The 25902-nt window shown below is 34.8% G+C and overlaps 1 protein-coding gene across 1 annotated transcript in view; it reads right to left on the bottom strand.

Annotated features, from left to right (window-relative positions):
• The window catches only part of ghrhrb (growth hormone releasing hormone receptor b), a 56364-nt gene that overhangs the window by 11923 nt on the left and 18539 nt on the right, over positions 1-25902 (bottom strand). Inside the window, exons 3-8 of the mRNA XM_088643012.1 lie at positions 20356-20463; positions 12648-12748; positions 11287-11384; positions 9432-9564; positions 3266-3419; positions 2533-2593 (exon numbers count right to left, since the gene is read on the bottom strand). Coding sequence (XP_088499138.1) covers positions 2533-2593; positions 3266-3419; positions 9432-9564; positions 11287-11384; positions 12648-12748; positions 20356-20463 — 655 coding nt within the window. The remainder of the gene's footprint in view (positions 1-2532; positions 2594-3265; positions 3420-9431; positions 9565-11286; positions 11385-12647; positions 12749-20355; positions 20464-25902) is intronic.

Here is a 25902-nt window from a genome sequence, read left to right as displayed (position 1 = left end):
GCCACATCAAAATAAAGCTCAAACTCTTTGATTTGTACAGCTTTTGCTTATCTGTGGAAAACAAGCAGCATGCTGTCACGATTGTAATCCTCCCCCTTAAGGGCGCTCTGGCTCTTTCACATTTTACTTGATTTTGTGCACCTACCTTCTATCCAGCCCCCCTTAAAAGCCAGACGCTCACTCTGTTCTGGGCTTTGCATTGGAAGACGGATGCCCAGAGGCCCACCTACCACCAAGTTGCCCTACACCCATGCCTCCTATCGGCATCCTGACCTAGCTGAGTCCGGGGTTCAGAGCGCCTGGCCTCATCACCCCTATTTTTATTCCCTCTCCCTGCACCGGATACCGTTCAGGTTTTTAACTTAATCTTGTCGTCATCTTTCTTGAATTTCATGGTTTTTGGACTATTGGACTTTGCCCCGGTTTTCCCCCTGGACTTCCTCGGACTTGATTGCCTGGACCACGCCCCCCCGAGCACCAGTGCACCGTCATCACGCCCCTCTGCTCGTTAACCTGCCCAGTTGCCTGTCATCTCCCTGTGTTTATTGCACTCCCTTCTGGATTCTACTGTCTGCAAAGGACCTGAAAAATGCTTCTTAACACAAGCTTTATCCAAGCATTTGATGTAGTTGATATTCAACTTTAATAATAATAAGAAACGGTTTATATTTTTTTTACATATTGTTAGTAAAGCTAATTCTCAGCAGATTAATAATGTCGATGTGCCATATGGTACTACTGCAAGAATAACTCAAACTTTTGACCACATGTAAAATTACACACTTTTGACAACATGTGAAATGTGTTCTACAACAAAATCACAATGGTTAAAAGTCAGTTTTAAGACTCATAGAGCAGCTGTGATGACCAGTAAATTGTCAGGGGTTAGCACCCTTTAAAGCAACAGAAAACTGAATCCCCAGGCAACATCGGTGCATAGTATAGCACATTATATAGCAAATACCTCTTTAGGAGCCACTACAAAAGTAACTCTAAGTGGTAAAGAGTCAATGATGTGCCCAACAAGTTCAAGTATTCTACTTGTTGTCATGAAAGAATGATAATTTGAATTTTTGATTAACAGGAGTTTAAAAAGGCTCTTTGCTGCCACATAGAAAATAGAAACAAAATAGCCCGATCTTATGCTGCAGTTTCATGAAGGTGAATGAACCAATGCAGCAGCAGGGGGCTTTCATTAACAAATCTTTACCTATACTTTTGAAGCTTTACATGTTTATTGATGTGATGTTATAGACAGACTCACATTTGGAATGGAGAAAATACTGTTAATCTCCAGTGAATGTGAATCTTTCAGTTAAGACAGAATTAGAGTTGTTCTGTTATTTACTAACCACTAGCAATGAGAGAGGCTGATTCTGAGTGAGAAATTACAGATTAGCCATTCAAGAGAACTGCAAACTTTCATTCTGCAGTCAGTCAAGTTTTCACAACTACAGTACAAAGACACCAGAGTGGAATAGCTATTGTATCTCATTTGTGAAACACACAGATTTAGAATTACATTCACAAAGTTCAGCTGTCTGACATAAGCACACACAAAGAAAATACATTTTTCTCTTGATCTGAAACTTAACTTTTTAACTACATCCATGCAAATTAAATCTTCACTGGTACTGCAGAAAGGCTCAAATATTGAAATCAATGTGTTGTATGTGAGGCACAACATTTCTTGAATGAAAGCAGTTCCATTGTGTTACTACTGGATTGGGTAGAAGGCAAGGTTTTTCCTTTGCAAGTGCACACGGAACTACTGTAAGTTCTGTGTGTGAGCAAAGCAATAGATACTTGTTTCTCAGCTACACAACAGCTAACATCTTGTACAAAACAACCACAGTGATTCAGCTGAAGATTACCTAGTATAATGTTGTGTGTTGTGTTGCCTGGAAATTCAAAACTTCCAGAATGACAGTCTAGCAGAAGCACATCCATTTTAAATGCATGGTTACAATCCAGTTAATTTAAAACAAGAAAATGAACCGGAAGAAGTTTAAGTTTTTACTTCATATCAGTGATATATTTTTCAAATACTATACGTTTTGCAATTGAGAAGCAGTAGATATAGTTTTAATGGTTTTCAAATTAAATTACAAATACTGGGGAATGACACTGTGAATAGTTTTCATGTGAATGTTTTCTGCACAGAAAGCAGTAAGCCATAAAAATACAGTATTCTAAGGTCATTTAATCCATTTTGGTATGACATATCTCTGACATCTGCTGCCGCCATCTGCTGATATTTAAATGTGTATCACAGCATGTTTGACATAGGTAGTACATTGGCATATTACACAAAGAGTAAATAAATAAGCCTCCACTTTCAAGAAATGTATTTTTGGGAATTTATGCACATCATACTTTTCTTCTGGTTTTTGCTACTTTACTAAGTTTGTCAGTGTTAATACCAAGGGTTGTAATGGTACTCACAAAGTTCAAAACCCATAGGTGCTGCATTCAGAATTGTGACTTTGACTAAATCATAACTTAAATCTGATTGAAAAAAAATGTACTTACCCTCTATTATCGTAATATATCCTAGTGAGGACCCATACAGTTAACACTGTAGTTGGAAAGCCTAAAATACATGGATTGATACAATTAAAATTACACTTCATAGCACCCACCTTAAGAAAATACACTTTTATTAAAAACCATATTGGTTATCAGACAACTTCCACATTTGCACAACACATATTTCAACATATATTACATTTTCACTCAGATAAACCTCTTAGCATAATATTTTAGGAATAACTCCGCCTATGTATACAGTGTAGAATATTCTAAGCATCTTAACATTTCCTTCGCTTAGCAACATACAGTACATATACTGTACCAAAAATCATGTAAATAAAATATTCCACCAAAAAAGTACATTTTTCAACACAGTTTTTTCTGTTTTTTATTTTAGAAAAAGCTACTTCTAAATTAACCAGTTAATTAATAAAAATACTAAATATGTTTACTGTCTGTATTACAGTAATTATATTTACTGTAATTATTACATATAATGCAATAATTTAAATGTTAATTTTTCTTAGAGTTTGATTAGCTTTTAAACCAGTTATTTTCATTGAATATCTATTCAATGAATTTAATGATAATTACACTTGTTTAGGACTTTTTAATACAGTACTATTTGAATTCCAATCCTTAATCTTTAAGTTAATGTTTTCCTTTTCTGGAAAAAAAGATAACCAATTTCTTTATGTACTGTAGAAAAGAGAATAAAAAGCTTTGCACTCACCCCATCCTATTAATATGTACCACCAGAAATATTTTTTCTGTGAAACAAAAGTGAGAGCAAGAAGTGTCTGCAGGTACATGCCTTCTACCAGCAGCCAAAAGAAATTTGCCAGTATGCTGAACTGAAAGAACCCAACAGCAGACTTACAAGAGATCTGAAAAAAAACACAGCGTTTACTGTGAGGTTACTTGTATCATTTTTTAATTAACTGGATACTGAATTAACATAGATATGTCACAGTGTTATAATGTGAAATGAAGTAGTTAGATTAGCATGAGATCCAACAGGTATTCATTTTTTTTAATTGTAAATGATAGCAGTATAATTATCACAATCTTGATATAGAAAAACCACTGTCCTTACGTTTTCTCAGAAGCCAATTAGGTACGATTATGATATTTCAGAGGCTATGTATTGTACAGATGCCGCCATTCAAAGTGCGCGGTACAGACACGTACCGGAGGTAATTGGCTACGGCGTCGCGCATCGTGATGCGCGGTACCGCGGTACGTGATTGGTTGACCGACAGGGGCACTCGTGGTCCGTTGGTCGGACGAAGAAAGATTTACAGTAAATGTCTTTACTGTGCCCGTTTTAGCATTGAATATTTATATGGAATTTTACCACTGAAGGGAAATCTTAGTACCTGAGCATAAAAAGAATAGGAGCATACTGTAACGCGTGTGAAGGCCATAAACTATATTAATTTTGGAACATAAACATACAGTATATGGCTGGTCTCGGTACTTTAAATAAAAAATACACACCAGTATTCCATTTCTCCCTAAACATTTTAAGCTTCGAAGTCTTTAAGTAATGTGATACCGTAGTCAACAAGCATACTTTTAGAATTTGATTAAAAGGGAATATAATATGGAATTGCGTATCTAAAGAAATTAATAATGATATAATTATATTCATGTACCGCAACACAAGAATAGTACACGCTGTACATTGTCTGTTGATAATGTTTCTGTAGTGCTTATTCAGCACCCTGCATGTGACCTCTCCGGTGGCGCTGTGGGTTAGGTTCCTGACTCCCACCTCACACCCTGTGTGTTCGAATCCCCCTGGAATCATGACTTTTTTTTAACAAACATTTCTTTGAAAAAATAAAACGTTTCCCTGGGTCAGAGATTAAATAAAACCTCACTTGCATCAAACAAATTTATATTTCTAAATATCACAACATGATCGAATTTAAGTCATTTTAATAACAATGAATAGTCACCTATGCGTTACAATATAAACATTTATATTGATTTAAATTGCGTTCTGATTTAAATCGCAAACGCGGGTTTAAATACAGATGCAGCCATTCAAAATGCGCGGGCGATACCGCATTATTTTCCGGTACGCTGTACGCAGTCTACCGCGAGTTACCGGTAAATACCGCTAGCAAAATAATAGTATCCGGAATTTCCGCAAGGTGGAGCTAATAAAGCTCAACCTCTCATGTTTGAGCTGTCGCCATCAAAGTCTTTAACGAAGATATTACTAATAGTATTAATAATGAATGACCTTGGACAAGCTGTAAGTGTAAACTCAAAGTATTGCCCTGGTCCACATTCCTTTTTTCATTGACCGTCTTTGTAAAAGTAACAACACAGCATTTCGCAATCACGCATTTGTTTCCAATCATGCAAAGTACAGTAATTTTTGAGGATCGATTCACCGTGCCTTTCACATGCTCATAAAAGAGATTGATTTAGGAACATAAACATATTACCGTATGCAAACTGTACTGTATACAGTATGTATATGTATATTTAATGTCTTAACTGTGCCCGTTTAAGTATTGAATATTCATATGGAATTTTACCACTGAAGGGAAATCTTAGTAGTAAAGAATAGGAGCATACTGCAACGCGTGTGAAGGCCATAAACGATATTAATTTTGGAACATAAACATACAGTATATGGCTGGTCTCGGTACTTTAAAGAAAACATACACGAAACATGGTTTCATTATGACCAGAATCGGTCTTGAGATATTTTTAACTTGATTTACAGTATTTGAGAGGTATGTCTTGACACCGATACTACGTAAATACTGCTCACGTATATGTTTCTAGGTTTATATTATGCATTTCATACGGTCAAATTACTTTTGAGCAACTGATAAGAAGCGCGAAACGGCGTTCTAGTTTTCGTTTTGTTTTAATGCAGTGCAGTGGATTGATTAGAGATATCAAGTACATACAAGTCATTTTTTAAATGTTGTAGTTCGTCTTGTAAAAATGTTACAAGTACATCATCTGTCAACAATTACACAGGTTCTGTTTCCATATTGCGGATTTTGGTTACGTAATATTATTTTCTAATTTCACGTTGTGAATATATGATTTGGGCAAACAGAGCCGCAAAGAAGTACATTATGGGTTGTTGTTTTTTTTTTGCAGTTTTATCTAGAACAAGCGATGATTAAACCTTTGTCTGATTCTTGTGAAACTATCCACACGACAGTTACAGTACCTAGGAGTTGACTTCAGTGATGTCACTGATGGGATGTTTCTAAAAATCAATCCTCTGTAAAACGTCTTCTCTAGTTGTCCTGCATATGTATTCGCTAATGAAGCTGTGTGTTCTGAGCCTGGATCTCTACATTTCTGTATGAACCAGCTTAGAGGGCTAAAGACAGCTTGTGTTTAAATTGAGTGTAAGGTAATTTATGCTTCTAAAGTCATGGTCAGCATTTATTATTGTACTGTGCTGTAAACTTGTTCTGTGCCTAGTTACATTATTTGATAGCTTTATCAAATCTGTACATTGTCTGTCGATAATGTTTCTGTAGTGCTTTTTTTTTAGCCCTCCGCATGTGACCACGCTGGTGGCGCTGTGTGTTAGGTTCCTGACTTCCATGTCACACGGTCTGTGATTGAATCCCATGGAACTATGACTTTATTTTTTAACAAACATTTCTTTGAAAAAATGAAACGTTTCCCTTGGTCAGAGATTAAATAAAACCTCACTCGCACCAAACAAATTTATATTTCTAAATATCACAACATGATCGAATTTAAGTCTTTTTAATAACAATGAATAGTCACCTATGCGTTACAAAATAAACATTTATATTGATTTGAATCGCGTTTTGATTTAAATCGTAAACGCGTGTTTAAATATATGTGTTTAAAGGCGATATACTGTATAAAAGTGCTGATTCTTATGGAATGTGTTCCGCTGGGGATTCAAAAAATTTATTTTTTTTAATCGCGAATCTAAGGAAAATTGCAGTATAACTTTGTTCATGCACAAACAGTGGCATGTTACATTATAATTTGGGTGTCTCCTCTTGCCAGAAAGCTCTAAATTGCATTTTGAGTGCGGTTTTTGACTTTTTCTAAATTGCAACCCATAAATAAAGCTGATACAGTTTAGACTTACTTTATTCTAAACTGTATTACAACAGCACATTGGACAATGCAACGTAAATTGCAAAAATGCACTTGGAATCTGTCCAAGCCCTCCTACGAACATTATTTAAACTGCGACACTTATCATTCATCTTTAAATAAACTTTATTTTATATAGCGTTTTAAGCGAATAGGTAATTAGATTGCTCATAAACCTAATCACTTTTTCTACATAAAGACAGCGTGATTGCTCTCTGAAAATGCTTTTCCTTTATATTTAGGCTCAGATTTCAACTATAGATCGTATTATTATAAACGTTCTTGGAAAAAGGTATTTTATGTAAACCATGTTTGCTATTAATTCATTTAGGGCTAAAATACGTTCATTGTCTTCCAATCGAGTCGAGTTGACATTGGAAGCTTGCCACTCCCGGACTGTTACACCAACGCATTAGCATTTTAAAGCAATTTCAATGAGGAGCCTAGCTACCAGTTAACACTGTACTTCCTACTTTGAAAATACCTGTGAAACCGGTTTAATTCGTCACAGCCAGCACTCCGGCAGAGAGGGGGTTGTACTCGTTAATGTCCGATGACATACAAGTGGAAAGATTACAGATTTTAATCGTCTTTTTTCTGAACCAGGGAAAATCTGATCATGTTTCTCTACAACAATAATAAAAAACTTTATTTTACATTATTTTACATATCCCGCTTACACATCGCACGACTTTAATAAATCTATTCTTTATTAATACTAAATAAATGATACTAAAGATACTACAGCAAAGAGGTCACTTGATTTTTGGAATAATTCCAAATAGCACAATGATCCCCTGGCATCCCTGAAGTCTGTTTAGTCCATAATCTTCCAAATACAATCACTAAGCAATTATAAGAATTATACCATCCTATTTCTTTGTGATGTCCTGTGAAAACTAAACCTATTTTTATAAGGCTTTTACTCAAAAGATTTCCAAACACACAAAGCATTTGTGAAGTACTATAGTATTTCTAAAGGTTACTGGGACAACATCAATCATTAAAGCTTAACAATAAAGTTTAGATTGCTGACTATGGACTAACTACATTAACTAACTGCAATTGAACAGTAGACATTTTACAAGTAAGAATATCTGGTTGAATTCTTGCATTTGTAGCCAATTTAATGCGAGAGATTTTAAGTTTTCCAATGCAGTTCACTATCATTATACACGGACCATGAGTGCCCCTGTCGGTCAACCAATCACGTACCGCGGTACCCCGCATCATCTTGCGTCATGATGCGCGACGCCATAGCCAATTACCTCCGGTATGTGTCTGTACCGCGCACTTTGAATGGCTGCATCTGTATATGTGTTTTTTGATTCACAGTCAGACAAATGCAACATACATTGATATCTTTGTCTTCTAAGTATCTTAATAAACTTTCAGCATAGCTTTCTCCCCGTTTAGATTTGTTTTTCTTGGGATCTTGGGATCAAACGTGGAAAGATTAGATTGTAATCGTTTTTATTTTTTAAATACATTTTAGAAAAGTGTAATCTATACAAAAAGCTGTACACCACCTGCTATAAAGATACATATTGTAATACTTTTGGGTTCAGATAGGACAGACACAAGAACTCAGACTGGCATCTGACTGGAATCTGACTGGCTGACACCCTTTTGAAATGGTTCCATAATATCTGGTATATGGAAAAGAAAGTGTTGATAAAAAAGCCTGTATTCTCATGTATCTTATACAAGTATCTTTTAATAAAGTCTTTGCTGTGCTCTTGAGGATCCTTGTGATATTTTGAGCTCTGGTTGAATGATAAGTGTCGCAGTTTAAATAATTTTCGTAGTTAGAAATTATGAAACGCTCTGTTAAAAGCAAGGGAGTTTTTATGTCCATTGCAGTAAAAGAAAATGCCTGACAAAGTAGGGCTTGGACAGATTCCAAGTGCTTGTACAAATGTGCTAAAGAAATTATACTTTGAGTTTACAGCTTGTCCAAAGTCATTCATTATTAATACTATTAGTAATATCTTCGGGAAAGGCTTTGATGCATAAATATTTCTGATAAAGGTAGGTTGTGTACTTTTGTCCAACTGAGCAATCTTGCTTTCATAAAATATACAGGCTTTTTACTGACTGATGATTAACATTCTGTAATACACAGTTTAAATTTAAAAGCTCAAATGCTGTACATGAGAGGTTAGGCTTTATTGGCTCCTCCTGGCGGTTTTACAAGGTGATGCCGGATACTTTCCGGCATGATTTCAAATGACGCGATTAGACCCGTGATACTGCGTGATACTGCGACACGCCCACCGGGGTATACCGCGAAATACCCCACCCATTTTGAATGGCTGCATCTGTATGTCCTTGAATTGTGGGAGAAAACTGGAGTGCAAAACATGGGCAAAGACACAAGAGAAATAACAAACTCCACACAGATACTGTAGCACCCCATGATCTGAGCCCTCTGCACCACCATGCCATCCCTAGCCCTTTTAAGTAATGCTAATTAATGTCTTCATTAATTTCAGTCTGTTGCTTCTAATAGCATTTGGTATATAACTGACATACTGTAAGACTATTAAAAAAAAAACCTGGTAGTTCTATGATATGATATTTTAACCTACAAAGTTCTTCATGAGACCTTCATGAGAATTTCTGAGCAATTAGGATTAACATACCCATCTTCCTCTTAATCTAGTACTAAGGGAACTGATTTTGACAATAAATCTGCCATTATATTGAATGATATTGAACAAGCTTGAATAACAGAAAATATAAAAAATAAAATGATCAATTTTTCTTACCGTTGACATGAAACAATGATCTGTGTTTTCATCTGCAAACAGTATGCCATCCTTTATAAACACAGCGCTAGCTCGGAGAATGAATGATGCAAACAGGTTAATGTGAATATAATTTCTGGTACAGTGGAACTTTCTGTGGAGGAAAAAAGAAGTATGTAATAAAATGTTTGCAAAACGTGTATATTGCAATATGTGTAATATCGCTAAAAAATAAGAAAAAAGTATTCAGATCTGAATGTTTGCTATGCTTCTTACTTGACAAAACAGCATACAGTAATTGAATACTGCCCTAACCTGCCTGTTACACAATGTATAATTAGTAAAATGCTCCATTAGTTTCAAATGATAGATTTTAAGTTCTGTACTTCCTATTGTTTGTCTGAAAACATACTAGGTGAAACAAACAACTGCTTAATAGTTGTCGATACATTAAGAGCAGTCTGGATGTGATTTACACCTGAGCACACAATTCTGCAATTAATAAGGGTAACCCTCTTTGAAATAATGTATTGGTAAAGAATGATGTAAAAATGTTTTCAGGTTTAATGCTAAAATATTTATATTTGGGTGTGATTCTAAAGAATGGACTGATATGCACTTTTGAATTAGTTCATTTCCTCTTTCTGAATTAGCATAACAATCCTTAAGCAACACATCTGTGTTTCACTATTGGAAACTTTCTCTCCATGAAACACACAGACAGGGAGGGAAGTTTAGGGTCAGAGTGCAGGGTCAGCCATTTATACAACACCCCTGGAGCAGCTGGGGTAGGATTTGGAGGGACCATGTAATCTAGGCAGTGTCTGGATGACTTAAACTTCACCATGATCAAATAACATTCTGAAATGTTTTATATACTACTCTTCATCTGTGCCTTTATACAACTTTATCTCTGAGTTGTTTTGAAAGCTCCTTAGTATTCATTTTTGAATCTTTGCTTGAAATTTACTAACTCAATGAAGGACCGTAGATTAAGTGCTTTATTGCGTAATCATGTGACCCACTATTCTTCCATATAGACATTGGCTAGTCAATTGTATGACTCCCTTAGGTAATTTTGCACACATAAAATACATTTAGATTGCCAAATTAGGGTGTGAATACATTATTTTATTATTTTTTCTTTCATGTTTACTATCTATAAAGTTTTTTGCTTTGTGGAGTATGTTATAATAATAATAATAATTGCTTACACTTATATAGCGCTTTTCTGGACACTCCACTCAAAGCGCTTTACAGGTAATGGGGACTCCCCTCCACCACCACCAATGTACAGCATCCACCTGGATGATGCGACGGCAGCCATAGTCACCACACATCAGCTATCAGTGGGGAGGAGAGTAGAGTAATGAAGCCAATTGATAGGTGTGGATTATTAGGAGGCCATGATTGGTAAGGGCCAATGGGAAATTTGGTAAGAACGCCCTGCGATTTTTAATGACCACAGAGAGTCAGGACCTCGGTTTTACATCTCATGTTTTACAGTATAGTGTCCCTTATGTATGTAATAATTATTTGCTCATTCAAAGTATCATGACATAATCAAAATTTGCCAGATTTACATACTTTTGTATACTGTATGTTTGTAAAAATCAAAATAATGTTATGTTATAGGTAATAATATTTTTAGAAATAGTCAGAGCCTTAATGTATTGGTGATTTAAAACTTTTTTCTTAAAGAGAAACCCTTAATATTCTGTTTCTTTGCAATAAAATAAAATGAAAGTATAATCTCAATACTCAAAAAAGTATACTTTACATATACTCAAATTTATAATTTTCATGAAATACAAGAATTGTAAAAATGTAAATAAATGAACACATTTATTGAAAATAAAAAAACATTCTACATTACCTGAAAGTAGTGAAGACAATAATGGCTGTTATTAATGATATCACTGATGTAGAATACCCTGCAGTGTAGACATGTCTAAACGTTGAATAGTATGTTTTCTAGGAAAAAAATGTTAAAGTTTAAATACTGTGTTACAAATCTCCTCATTTTACCATAATAATATAAAAGCCCTGACAGTCACGTATTTTGGTCTGGTTATACCCATTAATCCACAATAAAACACGTCCTTGCTCTTAAAAACGTTTTTATTTTATGTTTAATATCAAAGTGGGATTTAAAAACCTCCTATCCCAAGCCTAAGTGTTTGCTTTATATTCCTATGTAGTTACAGTGACATCTAAAACTAGAGATGAAATTACATAACTGTCCATAGTTCCAGAGGATTTTGGACATACTGTGCCTTTTTTTCTGCCAGTACATGTTTGAGAATATTATCAAAACCTAAAGAAATAAGAATAAGTCATTGCTGTTCTGTCTCATAGAGAACAAGGTAAATTGCTTCATTTTTATTACAAGCATGTGTCTGTTCATTCTAGTTAACAGAAACGTTTGCTTACACGTTATTCCTTTCATAATGCAAAATTGTTTTTTTTTTAAATTTCAGTAATTTGATTTTCTTTCCAGGCATTCCGCCATTAGGACTTAGTGAACTAAAAAATAGAAAACAGGTTGAATTTAAAGTTACCTAATTATGGGTTAAAGTATTAGGTTGTTTAGAATCTATTCATTCAGTATATTGTTTTGTGTAATTTATTTTTTAAACCAATTTTATGCCCTGCCCTACTGTAATAATTTGACTGATAAAGGGGTGACAGACCTTGTTTGGTGTAATAGTAAAGTATATATTTATGCATATATTAGACATCTAGGTTGGAAAGTAGTTGATGTATACTTTTATACCAAAACTATAGTATAGAAACAGATTTCTATACTATATTCCCTACAGTAGGTTTCCAGAGTATTGCAAAGGTCATTAACCTTATATTAACCTGATATCAATCTTTCTCTCAATCATTTTGGAAAACACTATTTAAACAATTTTAAGGCAATAATAGAAATAAATATATTACTTAAAGAAATGAATCTATTGGGTTTTAAAATGTTTATTAAGAAAATTATATATTTCAGTACTGATTAAATAAAACTTTATTGCAAAATCATGAGATCTCTCATTGAACTGTGAAGAATCCAATAAAAAACAATTTTATTTTTATATAATGGCTTATATAATGTTTTTTTAGCAAAAAAAATAATATGGAAATAAACCTACAGTTTTAGTCCTGTTGTGCTTTTAACTAGTCCTTATGTACAGTATATATAATCCCAAAGTCATGTAACTGTAAACATCTGAAAAAACAAACCTCATTTTCAGGTTCTGTGTCTTCATCAATGTCACATGCATCTAGATAGAGTGGATGTGGCTCTGTCCAACCTATACTCGTACAGTTTCTGAAGATGTGCCCTGAAAAAGGATATTTGTGCATCAGCAACACTACATAAATGAACATTGACAAAAATGTGTATGGTTAAGTGGAATGTAGTAAGACATCAGCATTCAAGCATGGAACTGTTACTGCTGTGGACTCAAACTCCATTACTGGAAGGCCTGGTAAAGTACTGTATCTTGTGTTTTTTTGTTTCACATAAGCTTTCAGTACTGTGGTTGATGGATTTAATTAATAGACTTTGTAGTTATGATACTTGTAACCAGGGTTCAAGTTGCTTAATGGGTAACTGTACCTTAAGTTAGGTGAATGTTGCATATAAAAGCCTTCCTATAGTTTTATATGTCTTTTTCCATCCATCTAGCCATTTTCTAACTACTATTTCCAATTCACTGGATCCAGAGCAACAGGCACAAGATGAGGTCCAGTACACTCTGGACAGGACACCAGGCCTTCACAGGACACAGAGACACAGACATGCAAACACTCACATTCAGTTGTGCAAAGTTGATGGAGATATGTTGAAAAATGTGCAACAGTAATTGTTGCCAAAGAAGCGTTCACGAGGTACTGACTCTGGGGTTGAATACATTTACAATCGAATACTACAACACTAAAATAAATATTTCTTTAGGTTTTGATTTTTCTTTTCAGTTTTTAATGATATTTAACTTCTTTCACTCATAAACTTGTTAAATTTGAACAAGACTGGATTAAAATTTTTACAAAATGAGCATATATCATTTGCAACTAAACAAATAGGAACATCTTTGGAAAGGAGTGCATGATATATATTTAAAATGCATTTATTTAATCTAATGATCTTGCAATTAGTAGCAACATCACCCTTCTACAATCCCCTACTTTAATGGCTTTGTTGAAAAACAACATACATCCAAATATAAGTGTTGTGTCTGGATGCTAAATACTTTACTTCCATCATTATCATAATCCATAAACACTGAACTGGATTATGTAATAGATTAAAGAATGCATAAGTGAAGTGAGATATTGCTGACTGGTTGAATATGAGGCACATTCTGTTCAATCTTTTAATTACCAATTCTATACTATAAAACTACTATATTTCAGAGGATTTGAAAGTTTAGAGAATGGGATGAGTTTTCAATCATTACAGTTTAGATATCAAACCCAAACTGAATATGCAAAGATCTTAAAATAGACTTTTACACACATTTAAAACTATACTCTGTGTGTATCAGGGGAAGTAACAAGATAAAGAGTATGATGCAGCCAAATAAATCCAGGGTCCAAATAAAGTATACTATCCACTTAATAAAATTAAATATTTCATCCAATTTCACACACCATTTATTTTGAAGCATTCTTCAGAATTTTCTATCATTAAAAGAAGCATGTTACTAAAACAAAAAATAACAAGTGTAAGAAAAATATCAAAAGCCTTTACTTGTCTTCAATCGTACATGCCTTATATAATAGGGAGGCACATCTGATAAAATATAATATAACTCAACCCCCCTCCCCAACTCCTTTGGGAAATCAGCATAGGTTTAATTGCCTGAAAACAATGACCTCAAAAGAACAGCTCACAAGAAACAAAGTAATGCATTCTTATTTATTACCTGTCAGTGCATTTTACCTAGATTATCAATCTGACAGCTGAAGTTATCTGGAAAGAACATCATATCATTAAAACATAGTGCTGCCCTAACCTCTCCAATTACTTTAGAAAAACTACATGACTGCAGACTGCAATATTTTAATATCAATTTAAGGAATTGTACATCTAGTGTCTGTATCATAGCTGATGAAAGTTGTAATTCATTGTAGAATCAGATTCAGTTCAACAGTCCTAAAAATCTGAATCTTTCCAAACATAATTTTATGTAACTATTTTACACCTTTTAAATGGCATTAGGGATGCCATTGGAAAAAAAAAGATAACTGCCCATATGAAGTTTATGGTTACTGAAAACAGAAGATGGGCCTGCCACACTATCTGTAATTTTGTGAATCTCATAAATGAAAGCTAAAGCTTACAAAATGTAAAGTAAAATGTCTATACTGTATCATGGTACTAGACTTTCTTCAAGTGGCTGCCAAGATACAGCAGTATCATTACATTTAGACAGAATATTAAATAAGTCTGGAAATACAACACTTTAACTGGCACAGTATGTGAGGTTTAAGATATATGGAAGAGAGTAATAGTCCAATAGAGATCTAAGAAAGGAGGATGATCATGGTAAAGGGGGAATTCAATTGCCTCCATATTCTGTAAGGACACAGTCAGAGGCTTTATGAGAGAAAATTCTACTATCTGTACCTGGCACATTTTTAAATCATATCTTATGAAAACGACTGAATTGAAAACTAAGTTGAATTTTCTAGAGCATACTGAATAACTCACCTTTTCTGAGGTAATAGCATTGAACATCATCCTTGTAAGAAAACAATCTCTGCTTAGACTTCTAATTCACAATGCATAGCTCTTATTTAAATGCCAGTGAGCACAATTATTATTTCTGAATATGTTAATGGTTTCCTGATAATTCTACCATTACATCAGTAAGGGATTCATCACTGCCAGATCCAGTGTAGATAGACTCCACATTGTCATTGTAAGTACTGTATACAGTACAGAAATGCAGTCCAATCAGGGAAAGTCACTTGCCTAATCATTTTCCTCCAGAGGATGTTGTACAGAAGGTGCCTAATATCCCTGTCTGAGCCAAAGGAATATATATATCTTATATATATATATATCCAAAAGAACAGTATATCTAGGAGCTGTTGTAAGGTTAACCAACTTTGTTGTTTGCCCTCTATTTAAAATCTGTAATAAAGATTGTTTAAGAATATAATGCTTTTACCTCTGTTATTGTAAATAATACTCAATATGATATATCACTTTATGTATGTAGGTAAAGTCTCTCAATTTCTGTCTCATATGCTATTTTTAATTAATGTGATGCTCTGTCAAAGTACAAAATCAATTATTTCAAATAGGTATTACTGTCATTATATTACATGGTGAAGAAGGTCAACCCACCTCTAACTGTACCAGTGGAAGAACACTTCAGATACATTGGTGTGGAGGTTCAATTTTTTTTATTATAAGCTGTGATAGTAAACAATAATAACATTCTAGAAAGGTAGCCACGGATCTAAACAGGTTCATGTCTCCATAATGAAAATGAATGTGCTTCCTTGCCTGTTTTTTTAGTTCTATGATTCCTTTTCCCCTCTTAGGGTACTGGGAATGACTACATTCTAGAATTTCAATATTATATAAGAAAGGAAGTGATTGAAAATTCCAGATTTTCAAAACCTCCATAATTTCTGTCTGACATACTGTATGCAAAAGTATTCTTTTATCAGATGACTCAAAGTTGGTTCTAGTGTATCTGATGCAGACAACCCCCCAGTTGGAACTCCCTATGTAGTTTATGGTTTATGATTCACATTTGTCCATGCTACTGTATGTACATATAGGAGAAAATACAAAAGCTTACTCAAGTCTGTGTAATCGCCTGACACTGTTTTGTTTGTTGCAAGTAAAGGTACCACTAGTCATTATTAATAATAACACTAATAATTCCTTACACTTATACTGCATAGCGCTTTTCTGGACACTCCACTCATAGTGCTTTACAGGTAATATGGACTCCCTACCAATGAGCAGCACCCATCTGGATAATGCAACAGCAGCCATAGTGAAGCCAAGTCATTGATGGAAATTATTAGGAGGCCATGAGTGGTAAAGGCCAATGGGAAATTTGACCAGGACATAACACCCCTTCTCTTTTTGAGAAATGCCCTGAGATTTTTAATGACCACAGAGAGTCAGGACCTCGGTTTTACGTCTCAACGAAACAATGATGCCTGTTATGGTTGTAGATTTGAAGAGAGAAGCAATTCTGTACTGCAGCTAACATCACAAACACTACAGAAGGTGGTGGAGACAACCCAGGCCATCACTGGTACAGAACTCCCTTCCATTTAGACCATCTTCACTTTGCGCTGCTTCAGAATGGAAAATAATATAGTTAAGGATCAAAACTACCCTGAGCATGCACTTATCTCTCTTTTTCCTTCTGACAGAAGATTTAGGAGTATAAAAGCTTCTTTCACATAGCCATAAGACTTCTGAACACTACCTCTTAATCCTCCTATTTCCATATTACATCCCTACTGTTCTTTTGCACTGAACTCACAATACTGTTACTACTTGGGATTTGCATATTGCTGCTACTTGAATACTATTGAAGATTGTTACCCTTCTAATGTATACAGCTGTTATTTGTTCTGTACTAATATCATGTATATTACTGCTAATCCTAAATGTATGCATACTGCTGCTGGTAGTATTTTCACTACTGCATTCAACTATGTTGTTGACACACATGCAACACACATTGTCTTATGTTTATTTCTCCAACAACTTGTGTACTAACTTTTTCTGCTGACACTACACTATTTTATAAGTTGAACTGAAATGGAAGAATACTGGATACAAGAGCTACTACATAATTCTATACAATTATACAGAAATAATATGAATTGAAACAAAATAATTGACAAATAGAAATATTTGTCATATATATATACAATATTAAAACAAACGACAATGCAAACTAAAATATGAAACTAAAGAATCAGATTTTACAACAGAAAAGTATTTAAGGACTGTTGTAGTTTAATCACTTTGAGAAAAATACACAGCACATCTCTGTGTTTCACTCCCAAAACCGGCAAAATACAGTAATTTTGTCATTGGTTATACTGTATTGGCTGAATCATTAGTAACTGTATGTGAGGAAACACATTGTGACAAAATGTGGGTCAGGGTCACAGAGGGAGTGTATTTTGAGCCTAGAGTTTTGAGAAGCCTTTATCTTCTTTGACCCCGTCTCTTTAAATATTTGTAGTTTCCTCTGTTTAGAGAACATGGAAACTACACATCTCAAGATACCATGGGGAAATGGCCTGCTCATTTTTTGTCTAAATGCTCTCACCTGCGAGAGATTAGCTGCCGGTTTGATGGGTTTAAAAGGGTGTGGTAAACACAAATCAGGCTCTTTTGTTTGAGGAAGACTAGAGAATTAAGTTGGTTTTTGGTGCTGATTTATTTCTGGATGTTAAGAAGATAAAGTGAGTACTATTGAAGTTTTGGGTGTTTGTTAGAGACTTTGTTTATACTACTGTAGTTTTCATGAATGTGGGAACTTGAGTATGGTTTTTGACACTGTTTTTTGAAGCATTTGAGGAAAAAGACCTGACAATCTCTGAAAGTGTTACAATGTAAATAAGTATTTCATTGGACCATATGAAAATGAACTTGAACACATTTCAGTTTTCCATATTATGAGATTTATCAAAGACAAATTACAAGAATTACTGACTTCAGTTAAAATTAGTGTTTTCCACACTTTCATATTTATTTCTATGTTGGTTTTATGTGCTTCAAGATCCAAGGTAGAATGTTGCAGTTGTACCTATGGGCAAGGTAATTCACTTGATTTCGCCAGTACTATACAGCACTATACTACAAATGGGCATTTTCACATGATTCTAAGCAAGAATTTCTTATCTTATTAAACCAACACCCAGGTAACCACTATCTAGCCTGATTTTTTTTTTTCATTTTATCGATAACTGGAACTTGTTAACTTTGTATGCAGATCATGTTAGAACACTTCTGCAGTGCAATGTCTTCTGCATAACTTGCAGTTATTTGCTGATGTACTGTATCTAATTGCATTAGTCATTACAGTGACTAGCAAGCAGGAAGGTCTGCATCATGTCACAACTGGTGGGAACCAGCACCATCAAGGCCCGTGGCCTTGTCTTTATTCTGAATATACTGGGAAAACAGCTTTACAATGTCTGTAAGCCTTGAGGTATGTTGTGTAGCAGAGAGGTCCCCTTTGGCTGCATGTTTTCTTACACAAAACCCGAACTGTTGTCTCTAGGCAACAAAGAGAAATCTTTAAAACGTAATTCTTAGTGTACAATAAACTATGGAACTCCATTTTCTCAAACTAATTTTAGTGTATTTAAATCCCTGGCCTCTTGAATGTTTTTTTTTTTAACATGGAATAAACCATGGAATAAAGTCTTGGTTCTGATTGTAACTCTTACAAACTATGGAAGTGCCGTTTTCAAGATAATTGTTTAGTCAAATCTAATTGCTTTTTTCAATACAATTTAACAATGTAAATGCACCAATGATAGAAGGGTTGGGGATATTCTGGATGTCCTGTTTGGCTCTTAACCAGTTGAAGTAACTGGTGCCTTTATATTTAGCTGTAACTTTTACAACTCTAAAATGCTGGTTGATGTATCTAAAACCTGTTGGACTGCTGCCTTCCAGAACTGTAGTTGAGTATCCATGCTCTGTGTTGTTCCTATATATTGTTTACAGTTTCACATTCCCATCTGAATATTGCAATATCATTAGCGTTTTGCAACCCTACCTGTGTAGTCTAAATGTCAGCATTTTCCACATAACAGTATACATCTTACCACATGTTGTGGGGGGGTACATTTTCACCAAGGTAGAAATGTAGGTGTGAATCCTCACTGCCAGAAAGTAAGTTTATACAGGCTGATATTTTTGTTTGCGCTCGTCATCATTTGTATACCTTTACATCCAACTCACTCAAGAAAGATGGAGCACAGGAATGCTTTGTGGGTGGCTTGTAAGATATGTTGCCAAAGTATTATTCAGGGATTTTTATACTGACAATTTAGTTTGTTATACAGAATCCCTTAAGCACATAAATCGAAAAGAAAGTTGACTTTAAAACCTTTGCCTGGTAGAAGGGTAAGACCTATGAGGCTATTATTTGTCTCTCATGAATCACAGAGCATAATAAATACCAACGAGTGTTCAGGCTTTAGGCATTTTTTTAACTCTTTGATTTTTTTTAATACAGTACATCTCTTGGGTGAATAAACTGAACTATGTTTATTACATTAGAGTTTTTTCAACACTAAATACTGTACTAACCAAATATGTGGTGGTAGTAGACTTTCAGGGGCTCTTATAGAACAGAATAAATCCTCCTCGTCAGTTACAGTATGTTCCTTTGATTGGCAACTGAATACAGCACACTGCAAAATTTAATTTAGTCATTTTGTGCTCAAAATCATAGTGATGCCTTTTGGTTTGTATCAGATAACACCAAGATTGGTTATTTCCTCTTTCACTTGTAAAATTTTAATACCCTTCACAAAATAACTATTTATTATAATATATTATATTATATATTAATATAAATATGTTAATATTATCAAAATACCATTAATAAACAGATTTATTTCACATTAATTATTCAGCTTTGAATGTTTGTTTGCCTCCTGGACATACTGTGTGTATAAAATGTATTCAGGGTGCTTCTTTTGTTATGCCAAGGATTACCGTGCATGTATGAGAAAATAAAACTGTCAAAAGGAATTGGGCTGCATCCAGCTGAACTCTTCTGGAGTAATTTATCCACCACACCTGCCTCCCAATTTTACAGTGGCTTTCAATGTCAAATTAAGCAAGTACGGTATACTGTATACTGCACATGAAGCATTAATGAAATTAACCATTAATATCTAATGACTGAAAAATAAAAGTAAGTTTTACTACCTTGTTTAGTTTTAAGATGATGAAATACTTCGGAACATGTCACTCTGACAACACGGCCGACATCTGCCCTGGGCCAGCAATGTATTTCGTCCCAGTCTGTTGGACACCCTGAAATCGGAAGGATTTTATTTAGTAATTATGCTTTTAGTAAAACAATACACCAGATTTTGAAAAAATATACCCCAGGGTTATTCAATTCTGCAGCTTACTTGGACTTAATATAGTATTTGGAGAGCAAAGAGTTTCTTATACTCAATGGTTAACACGCGTATTTTTTTTAATGAAGATACTAAGTTTCTCTCTTGTAATCTACTTTTTTTTCCTAGGGTATTCTGGACCCTGAAAGAGCTTAATGACTACAATCCTACTGTAAATTCAGTTCTTACTGAAAGAAAATCCGCTTACACCTGGGATCTGATTTATTCAAATTTCTAAAAATGCAACTAGGTACTAGATAGCTTAAATAAGACAAATCACGATCTTTAAAATGCCTGTGGTTTGAAGGCTCTCTGTCATTTGTTCACAAAGTTAAATAACAGAAAAAAAATACTCTGAAAAAGATACAAGAAGCTTGAAATTACTGTTAAAGACATGGTTTCAGTGGGATTTTTAAGACTGCTTTGTTCTAGATTCTAATTGCAATATATACGATTTTCTTTAAGGCTCGTTGTAAAGGTGTCTGTTAAATTGCCCCCACTGAATAAAATGTTTTGAGTTCAACTGGTTGAACTAGTTTTTACTTCAACTGTTGACAGTTCACATGTTTATTTCATATCAATATCACTAAACATTGAATATTAATGTATAAAACGCATGTACATAATATTTACTGTTTTATTTTTTTTAAAGTCTTAGAAAAACCTGTGCCCTAAGCGAACATTGAACTTGGATCGCCTAGGCAGAACCCTATTGACAAACCCGCTGTACCAACGGGCTGCTCAGAAACACAGCTGAGACAAACAGCTTAATGTTTTGAAAATAATCATGTGTGAATTAGTCAAATTAAAAAAAAAAACTTTTACAAAAAGTGGATTACAGCAATACCAGCTATATATATACACACATATATTCAGATCCTCAAATTAATATTTTCTTTAGATAAGCAATTCTGTATTATATTCCCTATTTAGTGGGTTCTAAAAGTATGAGTTTTTTACCACAATAATGAGCAAAAGTATTCATAGAACAGGTTACAGCTTTTTATCAAGTATATAAACTTAAGTCAGAATGAGCATGTCAAAACTTCCCAAAATACTCTCAGTAAGTGAGCGAGTGAATGACTTTGATGCATAAAATGTTTATGAAGAAAGTGGAATATTGGTGTGGTAGTTTAAATACACTACCAGCAATGTATAGTTTGTATAATTACATATTAAGTAAATATCATTTATGACATTCAGAGACATTATGCTCCTGTTATTTTTATACTACCAAATGTCCCTTTAGTTGTAAAATTACACATTCATATTCAATATTAAGCAGATTTAAACATTCACAGTGAAGAGATTAGATGAAGCAATCGTTTCACTAACAAACAATGCATCACAAGTGTCACCTGTTGGTCTTTTTGGCCAGCTGATCATTGCGAACATCAAACCTACTAAATTATGTACTATAAAACCAAAGAAATTGACACCTTGGAGAGGCATTACATTGGTTAACCAATACAAAACATTTGACCACGTACTGTCTAAATAAACATTACAAAGTAGCTATATACAGTATGTAGTTTGAAATGGAACAATGCATATAAAAAATTCACCCATACATACTTTTGATAACCTTTAATTATTTTTCACAACATGACCTAAACAAGCAGTTTCATCAATGCAATTTTTCAGTGGTAATTTGTTGTGGTTCTCCGGATTATTTTAGTATCCACTTCACATGCTGTTTTATTTATAGTTTTATCTAGGATTAAACTTATTTATCCTAGTATTCCTACTAGACATTGTATTTTGCCCAATAATTATGCACTTAATTATAGCTTAATTTAGTGGAAAGATTAATGAGTTCTGAGAGGATGTATTTCCAATTTTTCTTGTTCCAAATCGGTCATTAAATTGAGACCTTTGGGAAAGATTCAGTTCTCTTAGGTTTATGAATGTCAATTTCTGTGACCTGCATAAATTCCACTTTGTGTGTGTACTGTATATGATCTAGCCCACCTTAATTTTTCCTCAGTTTAACTGGTATAGAAAGTTCTCATTATTTTATCTGATCTGTTGTATAGTGGTGTTACTGGTGCATAATGGTCACTAGGTGTCACTGCAAGTCAGACACCTAGTGTACTGCAAGTCAGAGGTTAATGAAGTAGGTTACCTTATATACAATATGTGCATTTTCATATCCTCTGGGGGAAAAAAAATCAAAATATCAGGAATTGACCAAGGGGTTTAGTCAAGTAAAATTATTATAACCAACTCGTAAAGGACTTCTCCAGAATACACTTCTATTTATAAGTTTTCAGACCAGGCATTTCAGAGACCTATGTCTATTTCACCCAGACAACCTCAAACAGATACCAAGTATTTGACTCTTAAATATTGCCTACAAAAGCAAAGGAAGAGATTAGTTGTGTTCTAAATAGGATGCAACCTATGATTAACTCTCTCTAACCTGGGTGCCAAAAGATAAAAAGAAACCAATTCTAAAATGCACCCAAAGTAGGAGAGGCAATTTTAAACCAAGGGATTCTTCACTCAGGATCCCAAGTTCCCTAAAAGCTATAGAACAGCAAGCTGTCTTGGCAAAATTGTAATACTCTCACCTGGCACAAACTTCAACTTCCTTCTTTCTTTACTCTCCTCCTTCCTTCTCCTGATTTGATCTTATCTTTTGGTCTGTTTTCTGGACTGTTAATTGACACAAACACAATCACTTACCCAGAACTTACAGTAATTAACTAAGGTAAACGTTATGACTGTTTTGATCACAGACTCTGGGCCCCCTACATTTTAGCAAGCTTCCCCCCTGCCTTGAAGCTGGAAATGTTTACACTGCCAAGCTTTGCACATTTTATCTAGATTCTTAGAGCCCTACGTTCTCCTACCTCAGCCTGAGGTAAAAAAAATAATAATAATTTTGCAAAAGATTTTCAATTTTTTTACTCCAAATGCATTTGTATAATGACTACTATAGCACATATATTTTTTTAAAATTGTACAACTATTTATAAAATTAAAGGTAATGTGATGGGTTCAACGACTGCACTTTATTACCCTGGATATTTATAGGGCTTGTGGGGGTCAAAGAAATAAAAAATCAATCAATTTCTTTCACTTACTAGTACATGGAAGCTATGTGTAGATATGCTAAGGGTGTAGGATGGTGACACATGAAGGTGGCTGATTCATTTCTAAACAGACAACACCTACTCTCACTATGCACACAGTTTTACAGAATACGCCCACAGAAGACTCATTACAGGCATAGGAAATCCCAGACTTCCTTGCTTCAGTGTTAATCAATGATCATCTTTCTATTGCTGATGTCGTGTGTAAGAGGCTTTGAGCCTGGCAGGGTCAGTAATGTTTTAATGCTTATGATTCTTTAAAATGATAGTCTATATAATATGATTAATAAAATCTTTTTTATATAGCACCCTTTAAAAGTGGCTTCTAAAGGCACTTGACAGATCAAAAAAAATGGTGATGGGAGGGGTTTTGGAATACTTTAGGAAAGGAAAGGGGCAAACCAGTTAAATAAAAGCCCTTCTAAAAAAGTCTAGATTTGAAATAGATCAGGTAAGGTGACTGATTTCCATAGTGTTGGGGTGGAGATGCCTTGTACATGTGTAATTGTAGAAAATGTTTAATTTATTATTTTACTAAGACTAAGTTTGAAGAAGCCCTGTTTATGATGGGTAAGCCTAAGCAGGAAGCGATCACCATAGTGTAGTGGAGCTAGTTCGGACACCGTGACTTCTTCGCCCTCCCTGCACGTAGCAGGGACCTCAGCTGCCTAGGCTGAGGGAGGTCTCCTTCAGCTCATGCAGCTGGCTCCCTGTTGCGTTACGCTGGAGACCTTGGTTCGTGGCCCAGGTGTTGCAGGACAAAATGGGTGGGGTTGAGTGGTGGAGGGCATGAGCTCGCGTGGAACCATGGTGGTCACAGTAGCAACAAGTAAAATTTCCAAGAGGGTGAGATGACAATTGAATAATAACACAAAAAAACAAATGTAAGAAAAGTCCATGGAGATCCAACTAAAAACTGGTCTTTAACTGGTAATATCTGATAACTGACTAAATAAAAAAGAAAAGGTATACTACTTTGAAAATACTGTAACTCCTAGGAACTAAAAAAAAACTGCACTTGTTAATACCTGAGTGTTTTGTCTTAAGAGGAATACAGAGAGAAAACTCTCCAAGAGTAGGGAGAGAATTCCAAAGCTTTAGGTCATAGCAGGAGAAGTCCCCGTCACCCATAGAGTGTTGACGGGCAGGGTAGATAGGAGACCAGAATTAGTCAAATGAAGGATACGAGGTGGGCAGTAGGATGATAGTAACTCGGATGGGTACTAAGAAGTTTAAGAGCAGTGTCAGAAACTCCAAGCCATGTAGAGTCTTTATAGGTGAGCATGAGGATTTTAAGGTCAACACAAAACCTGAAAGGAAGCCAGAGCAAGGACTCCAGGATAGGAGTAATGTGATCACTTGCACTGTACCTGGTCAGATTCTGGCCTCAGAATTCTGGACATAATGTAGTTTGTTCAGCATGGATTTAGATACCCCAGTGAGTAGGGTGTTATAGTAATCAAAACAAGAGAAAACAAAAAGTGTTGACCAGCCTTTCAGCAAAAGTTAGCTGAAACAACATAGGATGAGTCTTGCGATAGTTCTGAGGTGGAAGAATGATACATTGACAATGTTGCACGTGTGGGTCAAACATCAAGCCTGGATCCAATATCACCCCCAGGTTTTTCAAATTAGATTTTAGTCATCCATGTTTTTTCGTCAAAGATGTAGTAAGTAGAAAAAGCCACATCAGTGTTGTTAAGTATGGACGTGGTTTTGAGTATCATCAGCATAGAAGTGACTATTTACATCATGCAATCGTAATAGCACACCAAGTGCGGACTTGTAAATACTGAAAAGTAGGGGCCCAGTATTGAGCCCTGAGGAACACCAGGGTTATAATGTCCAATTTCAGAACTAAAAGAGACAAAGTGACTGCTATCGGTAAAGTAAAACTTGAACCATTTAAGTTTAAGGGCAGTGTCAGAAACTCCCAACACAGTCTCAAGATGAGAAAATATGGTATTGTGGTTATCAGTATTGAAAGCAGCACTGAGGTTAAGCAGAATCAGGATAGAAAGAGAACAAGAATCAGAAGCCATCAGAAGATCGTTAGTGACTTGACACAGGGCAGTTTCTGTGCTACGTAGTTGTCGGGAACTAGATTAGAGGGGTTTAAAGAGCTCATTTGTAATGAGATGGATATTTAACTGAACTTAAACGGCACATTCCAATTTTTTTAATTTTAATAATGTTAGCTGTTTATACTCAAATTACATACTATATTAGTTTGTGGTGGTAGCTGTTTTTCA

The sequence above is a fragment of the Lepisosteus platostomus genome, chromosome 8 (assembly GCF_059453375.1).
Source record: "Lepisosteus platostomus isolate fLepPlt1 chromosome 8, fLepPlt1.hap1, whole genome shotgun sequence".
Taxonomy (NCBI): Eukaryota; Metazoa; Chordata; class Actinopteri; order Semionotiformes; family Lepisosteidae; genus Lepisosteus; species Lepisosteus platostomus.
This window is presented reverse-complemented; position numbering and strand designations above follow the sequence as displayed.